The 16,948-nt window shown below is 44.2% G+C and overlaps 2 protein-coding genes across 5 annotated transcripts in view; one reads left to right on the top strand and one right to left on the bottom strand.

Annotated features, from left to right (window-relative positions):
- dpf3 (double PHD fingers 3) overlaps nucleotides 1-10,239 on the bottom strand; it is a 32,147-nt gene extending 21,908 nt beyond the window's left edge. For 2 of the 3 annotated variants that reach the window (XM_012916670.5, XM_004542060.6), the window contains exon 1: nucleotides 10,097-10,238. In XM_012916670.5, coding sequence (XP_012772124.1) covers nucleotides 10,097-10,128 — 32 coding nt within the window. In that variant the 5' untranslated portion in view covers nucleotides 10,129-10,238. Of the gene's footprint in view, nucleotides 1-10,096 lie in introns of all 3 variants that reach the window. The other variant, XR_013093099.1, reaches the window with a different exon arrangement.
- A 484-nt stretch (nucleotides 10,240-10,723) lies between these two features.
- Nucleotides 10,724-16,946, top strand: wdr21 (WD repeat domain 21). 2 transcript variants are annotated; one of them, XM_076873752.1, is made up of 13 exons: nucleotides 10,724-11,165; nucleotides 11,299-11,426; nucleotides 11,683-11,840; nucleotides 12,244-12,326; nucleotides 12,904-13,006; nucleotides 13,344-13,487; nucleotides 13,691-13,740; nucleotides 14,014-14,093; nucleotides 14,332-14,424; nucleotides 14,512-14,609; nucleotides 14,687-14,863; nucleotides 15,111-15,225; nucleotides 16,344-16,946. In XM_076873752.1, the coding sequence occupies exons 1-13, from the start codon at nucleotides 11,074-11,076 to the stop codon at nucleotides 16,550-16,552; spliced, it is 1,530 nt and encodes a 509-aa protein (XP_076729867.1). In that variant the 5' UTR covers nucleotides 10,724-11,073; the 3' UTR covers nucleotides 16,553-16,946. The 2 variants fall into 2 exon arrangements, with proteins under 2 accessions (XP_076729867.1, XP_004542120.1); XM_004542063.2 differs by having other exon boundaries at nucleotides 10,724-11,168.
- The last annotated feature ends 2 nt before the right edge of the window (nucleotides 16,947-16,948 follow it).

Here is a 16,948-nt window from a genome sequence, read left to right as displayed (position 1 = left end):
GAGAGGAGTGTCATATGACTTGCCTTAAGGCTGCCGTACCTCCTAACAAATCTGTCACCGGCCCAGAGCCACCGCGGTCTTCCGACTTAGCAGATGTGCCGTCTGTTTACCACGATCTCGCTGAGGTGTTTCGGAAGGACCGAGCCCAGTCGCTGCCACCCCATCGGCCCTATGACTGCGCCATAGACCTTCTGCCGGGAGCTCCCTTACCAACCAGCCGCCTCTATAGCCTCTCGCTGCCGGAACGGGAGGCTATGGAGAAATATATAACTGAATCTCTCGCTGCCGGCATTATCCGGGCCTCTTCCTCACCCGTCGCAGCAGGTTTCTTCTTTGTGGAAAAGAAGGATAAGACCCTCAGACCCTGTATTGACTTTCGGGGACTCAATAACATTACGGTCAAGAATAAATATCCACTGCCTCTGCTCACCTCCGCTTTCGAACTTCTCCAGGGCGCCGTCATTTTCAGCAAGCTGGACTTGAGAAACGCTTACCACCTGGTCCGGATTCGGGATGGCGATGAATGGAAGACGGCGTTTAATACCCACCTTGGACATTTTGAGTATCTGGTCATGCCGTTCGGCCTCACTAACGCACCTGCAGTATTCCAGGCTCTGGTCAATGATGTTCTAAGGGACTTTATTAACCGATTTGTGTTTGTCTATCTAGACGACATTCTGATCTTCTCTTCCTCCCAGGCGGAACACGAGACCCAGGTCCGGCTGGTGCTGCAACGCCTTCTGGAGAACCGGCTGTTCGTCAAAAGCGAGAAATGTGAGTTTCATGTGCCCTCGGTTGCCTTCCTAGGGTACATAATCGAGCGGGGAGATCTTCGACCCGACCCTGTGAAAGTCAAGGCTGTTGTGAACTGGCCAGAACCAAACAACCGTCGCCAGTTGCAACGCTTCCTTGGCTTCGCTAACTTCTACAGGAGATTCATACGGGACTTTAGCAGGATTGCCTTACCATTAACTCAGTTAACCTCTCCCAAGCTTGCTTTTCAGTGGAGTGACGCTGTCCAATCAGCCTTTCAGGAGCTCAAGAAACGGTTTGCTTCAGCGCCCATCCTGGTCCAACCTGATACCACTTTTCAGTTCGTGGTAGAGGTCGACGCATCCGACTCAGGGGTGGGGGCCGTCCTTTCCCAACAGAGGGAAGGTAAGATGCACCCTTGTGCCTATTTTTCCCGCCGTCTCACCCCTGCAGAACGTAACTACGACGTGGGCGATCGGGAGCTCTTGGCGATTAAGCTCGCCCTGGAAGAATGGCGGCATTGGCTGGAGGGCACCACTCAACCCTTCGTGGTCTGGACCGATCACAAAAACCTGGCCTACCTTCAAACGGCGAAACGTCTCAACGCTCGACAGGCCAGATGGGCCCTGTTTTTCACCCGTTTTCACTTCTCAATCACCTACAGACCCGGTTCCCGAAATGTCAAGCCGGACGCTCTCTCCCGTCAGTTTTCCGCTGCTGACGAAAAGGCGGATCCGGATTCCATTCTGCCGGCAACCTGTACTATTGGGGTCATCACCTGGGAGATCGAGGCGGCCATCCGGGCGGCTCAGATAGCCGAACCGGATCCGGGAGGGGGGCCCGTCCACCGACTCTATGTTCCACGCTCTGTCAGATCCCAGGTTCTGCAATGGGCTCACACGGCCCGGTTCTCATGCCACCCAGGGATACATCGCACCGTCAAGTTTCTCCAGCGGTACTTCTGGTGGCCCTCACTCACCCAAGATACTCGGGAATACGTCACTGCTTGTACGGTCTGTGCCCGAAACAAACCATCGAACCAACCCCCGGCGGGTCAGCTCCATCCGTTATCCACTCCTTCCAGGCCATGGTCTCACATAGCACTGGACTTCATCACTGGGTTACCTCCATCAGCAGGTAACACTGTCATTCTCACCATAATCGATCGTTTCTCTAAAGTGGCTCATTTCATTGCTCTGCCTAAGCTTCCCACAGCTCTAGAGACCGCACGCCTACTCGCCACTCACGTCTTCCGCCTGCATGGGATCCCGGAAGACATAGTGTCCGACAGAGGGCCTCAATTTACTTCTCGGGTCTGGAAAGAGTTCTGCAACTCCCTGGGCGCAAAGGTCAGTCTATCCTCGGGTTATCATCCTCAGAGCAACGGCCAATCCGAGCGGGCCAACCAAGAACTGGAGACCGCCCTGCGCTGCGTCGCCTCCACCAATCAAACCATCTGGAGTGAGGAGTTGCCGTGGATCGAGTACGCCCATAACAGCTTGACTGCCTCTGCCACCGGCCGGTCTCCATTCGAAGCTTCCTTGGGATATCAGCCTCCTCTTTTTCCTGCTGTGGAAGGTGAGCACTCTGTACCCTCCGTCCAGGCTCATCTGCGCAGGTGTCGCAGAGTTTGGCGGGCAACTCAAGCGGCCCTACTGCGCACGAAGGAGAACAATAAACGCATCGCAGACCGGCACCGGACTCCAGCACCCGAATACTCTGTCGGCCAGAAGGTATGGCTTTCTACCCGCTTTGTTCCGGTCAGGACTGAATCTAAGAAACTTACACCCACCTTCATTGGCCCTTTTGAAATCTCCGCCTTGGTCAATCCTGTCTCTGTGAAGTTGAAACTCCCTCGCAATATGAGAATCCATGATGTTTTCCATGTTTCACAACTCAAACCTGTCCGGTCTAGTCCTCTGTGCCCTCCTTCCAGGCCCCCTCCTCCCGCCCGGCTCGTGGATGGCTTGCCGGCCTACTCCATCACTCGCATCATGGACTCTCGGCGCCGTGGGCGTGGCTGTCAGTATCTGGTTGACTGGGAGGGTTATGGCGTGGAGGAGCGCTCCTGGGTCCCTCGGGCGGCCGTTCTGGATGTGCCCATGCTCCGGGAGTTTCACCGCCTGCATCCGGACAAGCCTGGTGGGTCGCCGGGGGGCTCCCGTTGAGGGGGGGGTACTGTCATGGTCTCCGCTCCTCGTCAGCTGACAGCCGTCAGGTGTTTTGTTTTTGTTTACCTTTCTCTCTCACCTCTGCTCTCCCTTTCTCTCTCGCCCTCTTCCATTCTCTCTTTCTCCTGCCGGGGCGGAGCTCAGTATGGGCTCCTGCCCCTGGCCTACGCACCTGGAGGTGATCAGCACATCTGTCGCTGATCATGAAAGATTGGAACCCTTCTTAAGAGGGCGAGTCTGCTCTACTCGTCGCTGGATCGTTGAGTCATCAGCGTCAGTCGTCCTGTATTTTGTAAAGTCAGTTTATGAGCATGTCTGAACCAGGAGACTAATGGTTTTTTTTCTGCCTGTGCATAGATTGCCTCTGGACTTGTTCTTCCCCTGTGCCTGGCGACTGAACGGGAGCAAGAGAGATAAAGGAGAGGAGATGTGCTAGGACTGAATGGAAACTTTCCCTTCCTGGACTCCTGCCTCTTTCACTCCTGGACCCTGGAACCCCGGCCCCTTTTTCCTTTGACACTATTATGTGTATATATGAATTCCACTGTAGGAAACACTGTAAATAAATGCACCTTTTGAAGACACTAGTGGTCTGCGCGTGAGTCCGATCTACGAAACCTGACAAACTCCCTTTTAACAGGAAGAAACTCATGGCTCAGGGATGGGCAACCATCTGCCGCGACCACTTGGTGGTGAGGGGAAAGAGAAGACAGCAGAGAGACAGGACAAAAGACACACTATGAGAAACAGAGCAAGAGTTTAATAATAACTAATGATTAAATGCAGTAGTGGTATATAAACACACAGAGTGAAAACAGATAAGCGAAGAAGAAGTGCTCAGTGCATCATGGGAAGCCCCCAACAGCCTAGGCCTATGCCCCTGCAGCATAACTACGGGATGGTTCAGGGTCATCTGATTCAACTTTAAGCTTAATTGTTAAGTTGCATTAATTTAACAAGGGTGAGTTATACTGGCTTGTAAAAGTTAAAAGCACTTTAGTGCTTAGTTTAACAATTTTTCGCAATAAATAAACTCACAAAACGACATTATGAATGGTCACATAAAATAAGAAAAGTGTCATGTGCCATAGACTGACAGTCTGTCCAGGGTGTACCCCACCTCTTGCCCTATGACAGCTGGGATAGGCCCCCTTCCCGCAATTCTGTTTTGGACAGGTGGAAGAAAATGGATGGTAAAATTAATGGGCTGATTTTCTTCTGAACACAAATATGAGAAATTATTGCATCTGCTAACATGCAAAAATTATTTTTGTAGGTGAACTCCAGCAAGCACCGACTAATATAGTTCCAATTCTTAACCACAAAATGAGACCCTAATTACAGCATATTAAACTGTCTGAGCCTGCTTTTGGACGGAGCGTTTGTGTGTCTGGGGGCAGGCATGTTTGCAGGTGTGAATGCATAGCAGATTAAACTGTTGCTCTTTCACTACAGTTATTTGGAATTTTGAGATGTAGGCAGCTCTTTATCACACTAGTTTATAAACTGGGCGGATATCAGTCATCAAGGCCATCAAGGCCAGGTTTTTAGTACACACTATATGGACAAAAGTATTGGGCTACACCTTTTAATCTTTGATTTCTGGCATTTTCAGTCCAGTTGCCACAGGTATAAAATCACACACCTATCCACAAACATTACTGAAAGAATAAAGAGTTTACTGAATCTGAGCGTGGTGCTGTAGTAGCATGTAACATTGCAAAGTGGAAGTGTTAAGGAACACAGCAACTCAACCACAGCATGAAGTGGCAGACCATGTAAAGCAGGGGTCGGCAACCCTGCACGCCTGCCACAGCTGACACGCCAAGGGTTAACTGATGGCACAAGCTGGACTGGCCATCAGGCAAGATGTAACGGTAATGGTATAAACAATGAAAGGTGGTGGATTGGCCAGATGCTGGCCGGTGTGTAAAAATAACTCAGTTGTTTGGTGGTGGCTATGGCGCAGCTCCCAGAGGCCAGCAAGTGGATGAGGGGAAATGGGAGGCAGGTCCGAGTGTCAGGTGAACTGAACTTTGGGTAAGAAGTTATGACCTGCAGTCTATCTGGGTCAGATATAGACCAAGTTTAGGTGTAGTTTATTTTCGTTGTGCTGACTTTACAGTCAGTTACAATAACTCGTACTGTGTGCTAGCTAGCATGACGGAGTTTCTATACACCTGGGTGGGTGCTATGATGTTACTGATAGTGAACTTTATTTTATTCATAAGGTTAGTTAGTAGAGTTGCCAACCGTCCTGTAAAAAACAGAATCGTCACATATTCAGAGAAAATATTACGCATTTCGTATTGAGCTGAAAAGGAACACAGTTTGTCCTGGACTTCAGCTAGAATGAAAGAAAAGACACAAAGCTGGAGTTATTCTGTGTCTTTTCAGCAGCACGTTTAAGCTTGATCAGCTGTTGTTAGAATTGATTTAATATTAATTTCTAGTATCAGCTGATGTTTGTTGGAGCCACAGCCGTAAAGCTTCTGGTCATGATATCGGTTTGGATATGTGGTGAGAGGGAAACATGAAGATGAAACCAGGAGATGTCCTTACTGAATCATCAGAGCTGGACAGGTGATGGAGAAACAGGTTTACCTTTTAGGTGACATGAATGAGTTGAAGGGAAGTTATGAACTGTTTCTGAGAGACAAATAACACCAGGATCCTTTTCTATTTAGCTGACAGCTGGTAATTGTGCAGGGGCGGGTCTAGAAAAGTTTTGCCAGGGCTCCAGGTAGGGCACAAACAGGGAAAGTGGGGCACAAAGAAATACTTTTCTTTCTTATTCTCATTTAAAGTGTCTAGCTTTTATTAAATAATTATCTGAATCTTACAACCAAAGTTTTTATCTGACGTAAAATGTATAGAAATCATACATATACCAACAATACTGGAATCCACAGCTGTGCGTGTTCATGGAGCTTGCATTTTCACCTGCTGGACATCACTACCTGACAAGTTTAACTGTCTTTAGAAAATTACAGAGGCCTTATTGACAGTATTTGGCTCTACATATCTGTGTGAGCAGATTTTCTCTCACACGAAGAGTGTCCTCAGGTAGCCATCTGAATGCTGGACACTCGGGGACCTGTGCCTCTGAGTGGGAGAGGATAGATCACATTAACATGTGTGTCTCTGTATTAACAGAGATACACATGTTATTTTTCTTATCATTGTTGTGAGGAGACCATAAATAGCATTTGCATTTTCTGTTTTACAGTTCATTTGAATTCTTGTTATGGATAAAAAAGTGTCTTTTTTTTGTTTCAAAATAGCTGATAACTTTTTGCTGATAGCTGCAAACATCTGCGAACAAATATCATTCTATAAAGTTTTTCTATATAGTCTGTAACTGTTAATATAGAGCGTTATTAAATTTATTGCTAATGCAATCATATGGCACATTGACTTCTGAGGAGATTTTAGATGGCACTCATCATCAGAAAGGTTGCCGACCCCTGATGTAATGTTACAGAGCGAGGTCATCGACTGATGAGGCTCATACGGTAAGTTACCAACAATCTGCTCACTCAGTAAATTCAGAGTTTCAGACCTTATCTGACATTAACATCATCACAAAGACTGTGCACTGGTAGCTTCACGGCAGGCTTTCCATGGTCAAGCAGGTGTCGTGTACAGGTGACCCAATACTGTTATTCACATATAGGAGTATAAGCGGTTCATCAATACAGACCATGGCATGCAATTTTTGTTTTTATTGTTGTTTTTTGTTAATTATAGTTTAAATGAGCAGCTTCTGTACTGTATTGGAGCAGTATATTCACTGATTGGTAATTAAATGATGACTTATGTCATGGACTATAACAGTATGGCATGTTTTCTGAAATATTTTTTCCACTTCGCAGTACAGTACAGTTGTGGCATTTGCAGTTCAATAGATAAAAGTCTTGAGTTACAGGAAAACTGAACAATCCTGCAAAAGAGACTGTGTCAAATACTTTAGAGGTGGAGCCCTGAAACATGCAGAACTGTTTAAATGTTGTGTGCCTGGACGCAAGTCAGAGGTAATGGAAAGCTGTATGGGCAATGCTTTCACAATACAGTAATTAGGATGATCTCTGTAACATTACACAGATGCATCTTTCTAATAGACTGTGCTGGACAGTACAACATATACACAGCATCTCGAAGGAAAGTTAATAGCATTAGGGAATGCTGGAGGTTAACCACATATTGAGCAAAAGATGGTCAGAGGAGATCAAATCCAGTATAGGAGTAAGTAGGAGCCCTAGGGGGATGTGTGAAGCGGGGCAACAGCATGTGGGTACTGATCGGCTTCTTTGTGTAGCACTTTGTAGGTCGAGCAGTGTGAAGCATAGAGAAGGGAGACGGAGGAGGAGGGGCCAAGGAGGCAGAATGGGAGGGAAAGGGGGTGGCGGGGTACAGGGTGGGGATTCGATATGTCCTGGGGCACACGTGTTCCCTTTCAAATCCTGTCACACTCATTTTTCTCCCAAACACACAAATGACCGTACACACGAGCACATTCATGCACACACACTCACACACTCCTGCCTGTACGCAAACAGACACACAAAGGGAGTAAAAGGGAAAGGTGCAAAGTGCAGTCTGAGGTGGAGGGAAGAAGGAGAGAGGCAGGGCAAACAGCTGAAGAGGAAAGGGTGTTGCAGAAGGGGGGAAACCCTGAATTAGATGCTCTTGCTGTTGTTTTGCTGAGGGATGGGTGGAGGACCAGAGACACCAGAAGTCAGGAGAGGTGAAGGAGTGGAAGGTGTAGACATGGCTTGACCCATACGTCATTTCAACTCAGCATGAGCATTACTGGAGGAAATGTGGAGGATAAAATGTTTGTCCAACATAAAAGATTCTATTTTGTATTGTAAAGGATACCACATGCTTATCTCTCAGCTCTCCAAAGTCTCACATATACCCATAGAGAGAGAAAAATGTTTCCATGTGCAGAACATGGAAAAAAAGATAAAGCATTGATCACTGCTTGGAGGTTTCCATTTAAAAAAAAATGTTCCTGTCCATTTAATTGTCTGTGCCTGGAAACCATTCTATTCCCATTCCCTGAGCTCGGATAGACAAAGGCCAGGGTTCAACCCAGCGCTCAGAGTGTAGTATAAATGTATGCAGCAGGACTAAATGCAGCCAGACAGACACCCCTCCACCCACCTCCATCACTCACTCACGCTCCCTCTCACAAGAACTGGGGGAGGGGCGCACGTCTACGCAGACATGCAAAAAAAACCAAAAACCCCACAATAAAAATCCACGACCCCAAACACACTGACAACCCTACATCTCTCTTACATTTCCTCTAATCTGAGTTCAAGTTCTCTCAATCCTTGTGCAAACACAACCAATCCACATCCCACCTGAGCTCTTTGGTTTTTATTTACAAATCCAACTCTAATGAAAGAAGGTAACAGGCGCGATATGCACATCTCTACATATGAATCGCAGCGCTTATTTGAATACTTCTCATGTCGGCTTCTCATTATCCCACCCGGCCTCCCAGGATTCAATTACCAAAAGTCTTTTTGAAAATGAGAATTTGAGTCAGTCGAGGAAAATATGCATTGCTAAACATGAGCGAGCGAGTCCACAAAGCCAGACATATTTACTGCCATGTTCCTTATGGTTATAATTCATCTGTCAGAGCTGGGCACTGACAAGAGAGCAGGCTAGATTATTACCACGTCCTCACTGAGCGCGCATTATTAACGTGCCACATCCTGAGTACGACTCAGAAGTAAGGCCTTTTGTTTCAAACACAGTAGACTCTGTCTAAAACGTAGACCGCGACTTTACTTCCCAAGGTTGTAACTCACATGTTACTTGATATTGGGTCTTACATTCCAACACATTACACTTCACATACACTTTTCATTACAGTTGCCTCTCATATTTTGCTCTGAGCTTATACTAGTATGTCTGTTGTGGTAGGTGGGGTCCTGTGTCCATATGCATATCGCTTTCCCTTTTTTGCAGATATTAGATTGGTGGGGGGTGTCTATCTGAGAAAGCCCTGCTGCATGCAAAGGGCAGATGGGACTCCCTCCCTCCCTCTGCCCCAGCATCAGCCTGTCTTTTTCTTTTTTTTTTTTTTTTTTTTACGTGTACCTCCGTTAACAGATGGACCCAGCGAAACACTGAAATACTGGGACGCTCTCTAATCTGCTGCTCTACATGCACACAAAAGCAAACACATATACCTTCATTCCCTACAGCCTAATCTGTTTCGGTACAACACAGAAGCATTAAGTCCCCCCCCCCCTCCACACAGTAACCATGTATGACATGTTTCTGGTTGTCAACAACAACAAAAACAACAACAATAAAGAGCTCTACAAAATAAGAGCATCATTTCAGAATCTATTTTAAGGGACCCGCAGCAGCATTCCGTTCAAATTAATAAAACACTTGCCTCTTGCACAAGAAACTGTCAAACACTGCGCATTCCACATGACCAGTGGTAAACATCTGCCGTCAGCCAGCAGCAGGGGCGGGGGGGACATGCATTCTGTGATATAATGAAAGTTGGTTTTATCCCCTAAATCTTTACTCTACTTAGGATCACATCCCATTAACCTTTTTTTAAACCCATGCTCATATACATTATTTTTCTACAAATGCATTTTCAAACCGCCAAGATCGGCTTTAAGCAGTTTATTCCTCCACGCACACAAATTAAAGTTAATGTAATAACCTGCTGTGCGTGAGCTTGTCAGGCTCAGACAAGCACGAGTCGCGCAGTGGGAGCTTTGTGTCAGTACTTGCATTATATTAACTACACAAATATCCCCGACAAGGAGCGCAGGCAAACTTCTGACAGACGAGGTTTTTTTTAATTCTATTTATTTTTAAAAGTGGAATGTCCGCAACTTTATGCATAAATGAAACTGAATGTAGTCACTTGCGCGCGGACTGGTGATGTTTTCCGTTCGCACACCGTGCATAAGTGCATGCTTTTATATTCGTATTGCACAATACAGCAACTAGGCAACGGTACCTGAAGATACGGAGACTGCCCAAGTATATACTAAAGGTGTTAAATGTTAGACTTATTTAAAAGCGCGTGTAATCCCCATACAGTCATAATAGCTCGTTACATTCATCTTACACGATGCAGTAATTTCGTTAAAATAATAATAACAAAAAAGAAATGTACTTACGATTTCAAAGGATTATGAATGACAGTCGCCATCTTCCTGTAGGACTATAACGTAATATTCCAAATCTCGGTGTAGTTTGGGACCCTTATGAAAAAAAGAAAAAAGAAGAAAAAAACAGCCAATGCGGTCCTGTGCGCTGTGCTCCCTGCCAATACAACACCAGCATCAGGACTTTAGGCGTGGCTTCAGATAAATCTGTCAAAATGAATGCCCCAGACCCCAGATTGTGATAACACCATGAAATTAACTTGATTTAGCCTTATCATTGAAAACCACAACATGAATGCTATGTAGCATGGGATACTATTACAGTCTCACTTCTAATGTTTTTTTTATTTTTATTTATTTATTTATTTATTTGGGGGGGGGGGGGGGGTTGAGGTTTTAACGGCTGGAAAATAAATCCAACGACATATCAAACATTAATTTTTTTTTTTTGTAATTTAAAGTCAGTGCCGCTTTAAATTATATAGTGTTAAGGGCGTGTATATGTCGAACAGTCACTTTATTTTGTATTTCAATATCCAACTTTTTCCGAGAATCCAGTGAAATAAAAGTAATTTTCTACTCGCGGAGAAACTCACCAATAGCTGTCTAGAACGTCAGACATTATTGTTCTCAATGGACCAATGAACGCCGTGTGGAGGCGGGGATGGCGTGGCTGGACGTTACTACACGGGAGTTAGCTAGCTAGTGACTATTTACTTTCACGTTAGTGCCATGTTATTAAGAAGGTAAACCCAGCACAGTATCAACTCAAAGTTTGTTTATCGACCTATAAATACGTCGTTTACTTTAATCGATGGTGAATGTCCAGCAAACGTGTCAAAACGTGTGTAGAAAGATGTGCAGCTAACGTTAGCCCAACGGTGTTGATGGTAATCTGCCTGTAAACACCTGGACTGCCAAACACAGAGAAGTGAATGAAAAGCAACACGCCGTCAGGACCATTTTACTTCTAGACCGAACCATAAGAAATGAGGAAGTGGAACTGGCGAGAAGGACAGCGACCGCACACGCGACAAGGTGCTGGTCAGCGCCGTGGATGGCACCGAGGAAACCGACAGCAGTGGTAGCTACGTTAAATGACACTTATATCACGTTAAAGTATGGAGCATGTGCCATACTAGAATACAGTGTTTGTAATGACAGTGATCAGTATGTCAGTATCATTGTTGTGTGTGTGCGTTTCCTGTTCAAAGGTATGAACGTGATGATGCAGGGCCCTCACACAGACCATCTCAGAAGCACCATGCTAACCAACCTGCCTCACATTCCTCTTCTTCCTTGCCTTCCTCGTCTTCTTCTAACGCCAGCAGTGCTGCACCAGGTCAGTAACGTACAGCATTGAAAGTACACGTTTGCGTTGGAAGCCCCCATTTCTTATTATTAAAGGTATCAGAAGAGCACAACACTTAAATTGAACACATATGTACATAAACAGTAGTTTTACATGCAGTGTCTTGTCCAGGAGCACTTAAAGTAGAAGGATATTGACAGGAAAATTCTTGTTGTACACTTGGAAAATCAAATAGATGCAATGAAAGATGCACAAGCCTAATTTTTGCCTCCTTTTCTCCTGCCAGAGCTGCCAGGTTTCTATTTTGACCCAGAGAAAAACCGTTACTTCCGGCTGTTGCCCGGGCACAACAACTGTAACCCACTAACCAGAGAGCAACTACAACAAAAAGAAAGAGAGAAGGAGAGGAACAAGATGTTGGCAGAAGATGAAAACACAAGAAAAGTAAGTCTGTCATCAAGGGTGGTAGGCAAATCTTTTTAATCTTCTTTGTCTTTTAGCATTTTTATCATATTTATTCTTTAAGATTCCATTAAGCTTTTTCCTGTTGCTGTAGACAGACACAGTCATCTGATATGCTAAAGTTATGCCCTCTAGATGAAAGCTTACCATAAACCTCCTGCAGTGTACTAAAGGATTATGGCTATGGCAGCAGCTGTAATGACATCATCACAGTACAGCATTAGAGCACAACTGCAAACTGTGTAGGAATAAAACACTTGAGATCACAGTTGATCTTAGCAGAAGCACATGCTTTTCTGCAATCCGGGACATAAATGTTTAAGAAGTTGTAAAGAAAGAAACCTTGGTCGTAAACATGTACGCACATTTTCCTTGTCATTTACAGAAAGCACCAAGAAGAGGACTAAACACTTCGCTGCTACTTCAGAAACGACATCTAGGTGTATTACCTGAGCACTCCTATTGCAGGTACTGTGTCACAGCCCTGCAGGCACGCAAAACTCAACATAACACTGTTTTTCCCGTGTCCTAGCCACAGCTGTAACGGATTATGGGAAACAAAGAGAAACTTTAACGCTAATCAGTTCTGCATGTGTAGAGTGACTTTTCTTCTGAGCTTTGCTGGCCACTAATAATGATGCTAATATATTTAGACAAGTTATTTTAAATGGTAATAAAAAGATGGAGAAACATGCATAAATGCAGTCAAAGAAAATACTCTGCATCACTGGGAATGATATGAATAAATGGAAAAACAAAAAGTAATGAAATGCATATGAGGAAGTTTCTAGTTCTTTTTATCCTACAGGCAAACTGTCTAAATAAATACATAAATTACTACAGAGACACTGTCAGAAAGCTAAGAGAAAAGTGTATCAATTATCCTGGGTTAGTAGATTGTCTGCAGACAGTGCTAGTCTGTTACTATGGTTACTGTTGTGTGTGTGAATGGGAGAATGACTGAATGTAGTGTAGAGCGCTTTGGGGTCCTTAGGGACTAAGTAAAGCGCTATACAAATACAGGCCATTTACTGTTTGTCTCCAGGCTCGTCCATGAGGTGAAGGTCAGTGAAATGAGACGCCACAAACTAGAGATCCAGAGCACAGACAACAGCATCTCAAACACCGACAACTTCAGACTCATAGTGGTGAGAACACACACAAACACAGTGCAAAACACGTTTCAATAGAATAAATGTTTGTTATAGTTGGTTTCAAGGGAGGGAGAGGGAGTAAGAACAGTTTGCTTCATCCAGAGGATGATTTGGGTCCACCAAGGCCCTGTGTATGATTTAAAAAAAAACAAAAAAAAACAACAACAACAACAAAAAAGATTGTTTTGAATGTTAAACATTGACGTTAGAGTCCTTTTTTTTTTTTCTTAATTGCTGGAAATGAACACAGTAGGTTACCTTTAAATATGGCCTCTATCTGTACTTGATGATGTGCATATGCTTTGTTTCTTTGTTGCCATTTCTTTTTCAGGGGGATTCGGCGTGTGAGCGAGTGTTCACAGTCAACGATGTCTCTCATGGCGGCTGCAAGTATGGCATCATGAACTTCAGCAGCAGCAGCAAGGGGTCTCTGTCTGTGGAAATGTGTGATAACCTCTACTTCACTAATCGGAAGGTAGGAGCATTTCTTTGGAGATAAAAGACCCTCCCTGAATACAAAGAATATGTTTGCATTTTTGTAGTTTCTATTTAGTACACTGCAGGAAATAAAAATTAATTAACTCACATTAATCTTGGAGCCTGTTTTTATGATGTGTCTACAAACATTTGGTCTGTTTAAATAATATTAATCACTCTGATCTGGTTAACATGTTTCAGGTCAATTCCATCTGCTGGGCTTCGGTAAATTACCCCGATTCTCATGTGTTGTATCCTTCCACAGTTTAATTAGAGCTCTAACTCTAGTTCACTTAACCTTCAAATAAAGGGCTTAACCTGGCAACAAAGATCACTTATAAGTTGTCCTTTTCATTTGCATTATTTGTGGATTCATACTGCTGTTGTTTCTAAAAGAATACACTTGGTGACTATCATCAAAATGGTAACATTTTAGCTCTATAAAGTGCACACCTGTGTCACAGCGTGTCATCTCTTCACTGTTTTGGTGAAACTTGTATGTCCTTGACTGAAGTAACTATCAGGCTGTGTCTGGTGGGAGTAGCAGACACCCCTGGCTGCGTGAGTTTACTTCCTGCTTCCCTCTTCAGCAACTCCAACCCAGGTTTGTCAGGGTTCTTGCGCAATATGCAGCAGTCACATTGCCCTTCTGTAGTTCATTTGTGAAGGACCCAGGTAGCAGTATGGTAAAACATACTATTCAAAGAAGCTTCTTCAGTCTTGGAATTATTATTCTAGAAGACTTTTATTTTGAAATATGTTTTGAAAGCAGTTTTGCTGTTGTTGTGTACCTCCCCATTACCCTCAACACCCTTCTCCTCTTACTTCTTGTACTCCTTCAGATCAGCCTGGGATGCTGTGCAGCTTTAAGATATCCTCAGCCTGGTCTTGTGCTTGGTGCCTCAACCCCCAGTTTGACAAGACGTTCAGCACTGGTTAGTAGTGCAGCTAAACATTTTTGTCGTTATAGAAAGGAGAAAATTACACATCTAAAATAATCATGTTTATGTGTGTGTTGACAGGCCTGTCTCGTAGAGTGATTGTGAAGGATGCAGAGACGGGCAGAACACAGACGTACAGCGTCGGCAGTGATGTCCTGGCTCAGCAGTTTGCCCTTAGGGTGAGGCATTTGTAACTTTAAAGTTGTTGAAGCACTCTGTAAGAACACCAAGCAAAAGAACACCTTTCCGTCCACAGGTTCCTGTCCTGTTTAACGGTTGCAGATCGGGGGAGATCTTCAGCATCGACCTCCGACAGCGCGGCCGCAGAGATCACAGCTGGAAGGCCAGTCGCTTCCATCAAGAGTCAGCCATCACCTCTGTACGCGTCCTGCAGGATGAGAACTACCTGCTGGCTGCTGACATGCTGGGCCAGGTCAGGTTCTTGACTTGACTCTTTAATTTTCTTTTTTTTTTTTTTACAGCAGATAATACTTTCAGGTTCTTAATTACAGGTATTTTACTTATGTTTTAGCCTCATGCGGAAAGACTTGGTAAACACAGAACCATCAGGCCATACTGACAAACTGTGGTAGAAAATATCAGAAAGGAATCATTTGAAAAAGGTAATAATTCAAGGATAGTTCTGTTGAGCCTTTGTGTGTTTTCTAATTTCTTTGCAGATTAAGCTGTGGGATGTGCGAGGCACAAAGCCAGTGCAGGAGTACAAAGGTCATCATAACGAGCATGCCTACCTTCCCATCCATGTCAATGAGTGTGAAGGGCTTTTGCTAGCAGGTAGGAGAGGATAAAACACTCTTAACACTCAATACTCTCACTGGTATAGGGCTGCCACAAACGATTATTTTGATAGTCGACTAGTCACCGATTATTTTTGCGATTAGTCGACTAATCAGATCATCATCCATTGGACATAAAACGTACAGCTTATTGCACCAGCAGCATCTGCTCTTATATAACTATCATTACCTTACAGCTTTAAGTGTTTAAGGTCTGTGCTAACTAAAAATAAAGAAAGACAAGATGATAGTTTATTAAATTTGAATGAAATTTGCAGATTGTTTCAGTGAAGTTTAATAAACTCCTTGCTATCTAAAATATAACAGGACACCGGAGTATATTCTCGAGCATCTCACACTTCTGATAATCAGTTGTCTGCTTGACTTTATTCAGCTGTGTAAAAACTATAACTTTAATCTCAGCCAAACCGATTTACTCAGGAACAAATAAAATACAAAAAAAGCCAAACAATAACATTTTTAAGTTATCTAAGTGACTTATATATCATGTTTAACCTGAGTAGCGAAAGACGGTGGTGGGTTTGAAAACGATTTGCCGGGAGTCCGGTGTTCTCACGGCTCTAGTTAGCCTAGCCCCCGGCTTGCTATCGAGCTAGTGGGTAACAGACGTCTCCGAAAACGTCGGAGCGCTTTTGAAAATATGCGGTGTCTTGATAAACTGAGCAGATATTTGAGGTTTACACAGCTACATTCTCGCCTGAAAATATGTTAAATGTTTATTTTGTGACCCATAAAGAATAACAAGAGTAATAGTAAAACTAAGTAGCTACCGCCATTGTTGGAAACTGAGCTGGGCTGCGCTATGAATTCTGGGACAGAGCTACTTCTTCTTCGGGGTTTAACGGCAGCTGACATCCTTGTACATGCAGTGCTGCCATCTTCTGTTTCAGTCCGTTATTACACTCTTAAATCCTGCTACTTATTCCTGCGTCTTTTGTGATCTTACAAAGCTTCAAACGACGCGTCGACTATTAAATCAGTCGTCGACGATTTTGATAGTCGACGTAATCGTGACTAGTCGACTAATCGTGGCAGCCCTACACTGGTATAAACCTTTTTTGCGTGCAGTTTCAATGTTTACCATCCTTTCTACAGTGGGTCAGGATTGCTACACAAGGTTATGGAGCCTTAAGGACGGTCATCTATTGAGAACCATCCCATCACCCCACCCGGCCGCAAACGACTTGATCCCAAGTGTTGTGTTTTCATCTAACCTGGGTGGCAGCAGGGGCCTCCCCGGGCTGCTCATGGCTGTCAAACACGACCTCTATTACTTCCCATACAACACTGACTACCAAGAATGAGGAGTGCTGAGGCCAGCTGTATCACTGTGTATTTGAGTGTGGCTGGGTAAAGATGTTATGTGACAACCATTTACACTAAATTTAGACTGAAGTGGTGACCTCAAAGAACTGCTTTTAAATTTCATGGGAGTTGCCTCATCATACACATGATCGTGTTTTTGTGCCAAAAGGAAATGGAAGTGCTGCATTCACATGTGCACACCGGTACAGTTCGGTTTTCCTTACTGTTCTTTTTACAGAAGAAGTGCACTTATTTTAAACACAGCTAACCTTGATTGTTACTGGAAATAAGGGTGCTGGGATTGAAATTTGAAAATGATGATACTTTTTGTTTACTAAATCAACATGTTTTATAGTCTTTGTTGATTCCCAGTAAAGTTTATTAAAAACCTTATC

Source organism: Maylandia zebra, linkage group LG15, assembly GCF_041146795.1.
Source record: "Maylandia zebra isolate NMK-2024a linkage group LG15, Mzebra_GT3a, whole genome shotgun sequence".
Taxonomy (NCBI): Eukaryota; Metazoa; Chordata; class Actinopteri; order Cichliformes; family Cichlidae; genus Maylandia; species Maylandia zebra.
Note: the sequence above shows the minus strand (reverse complement) of the source record. Positions and strands in the feature narration are given on the sequence as shown.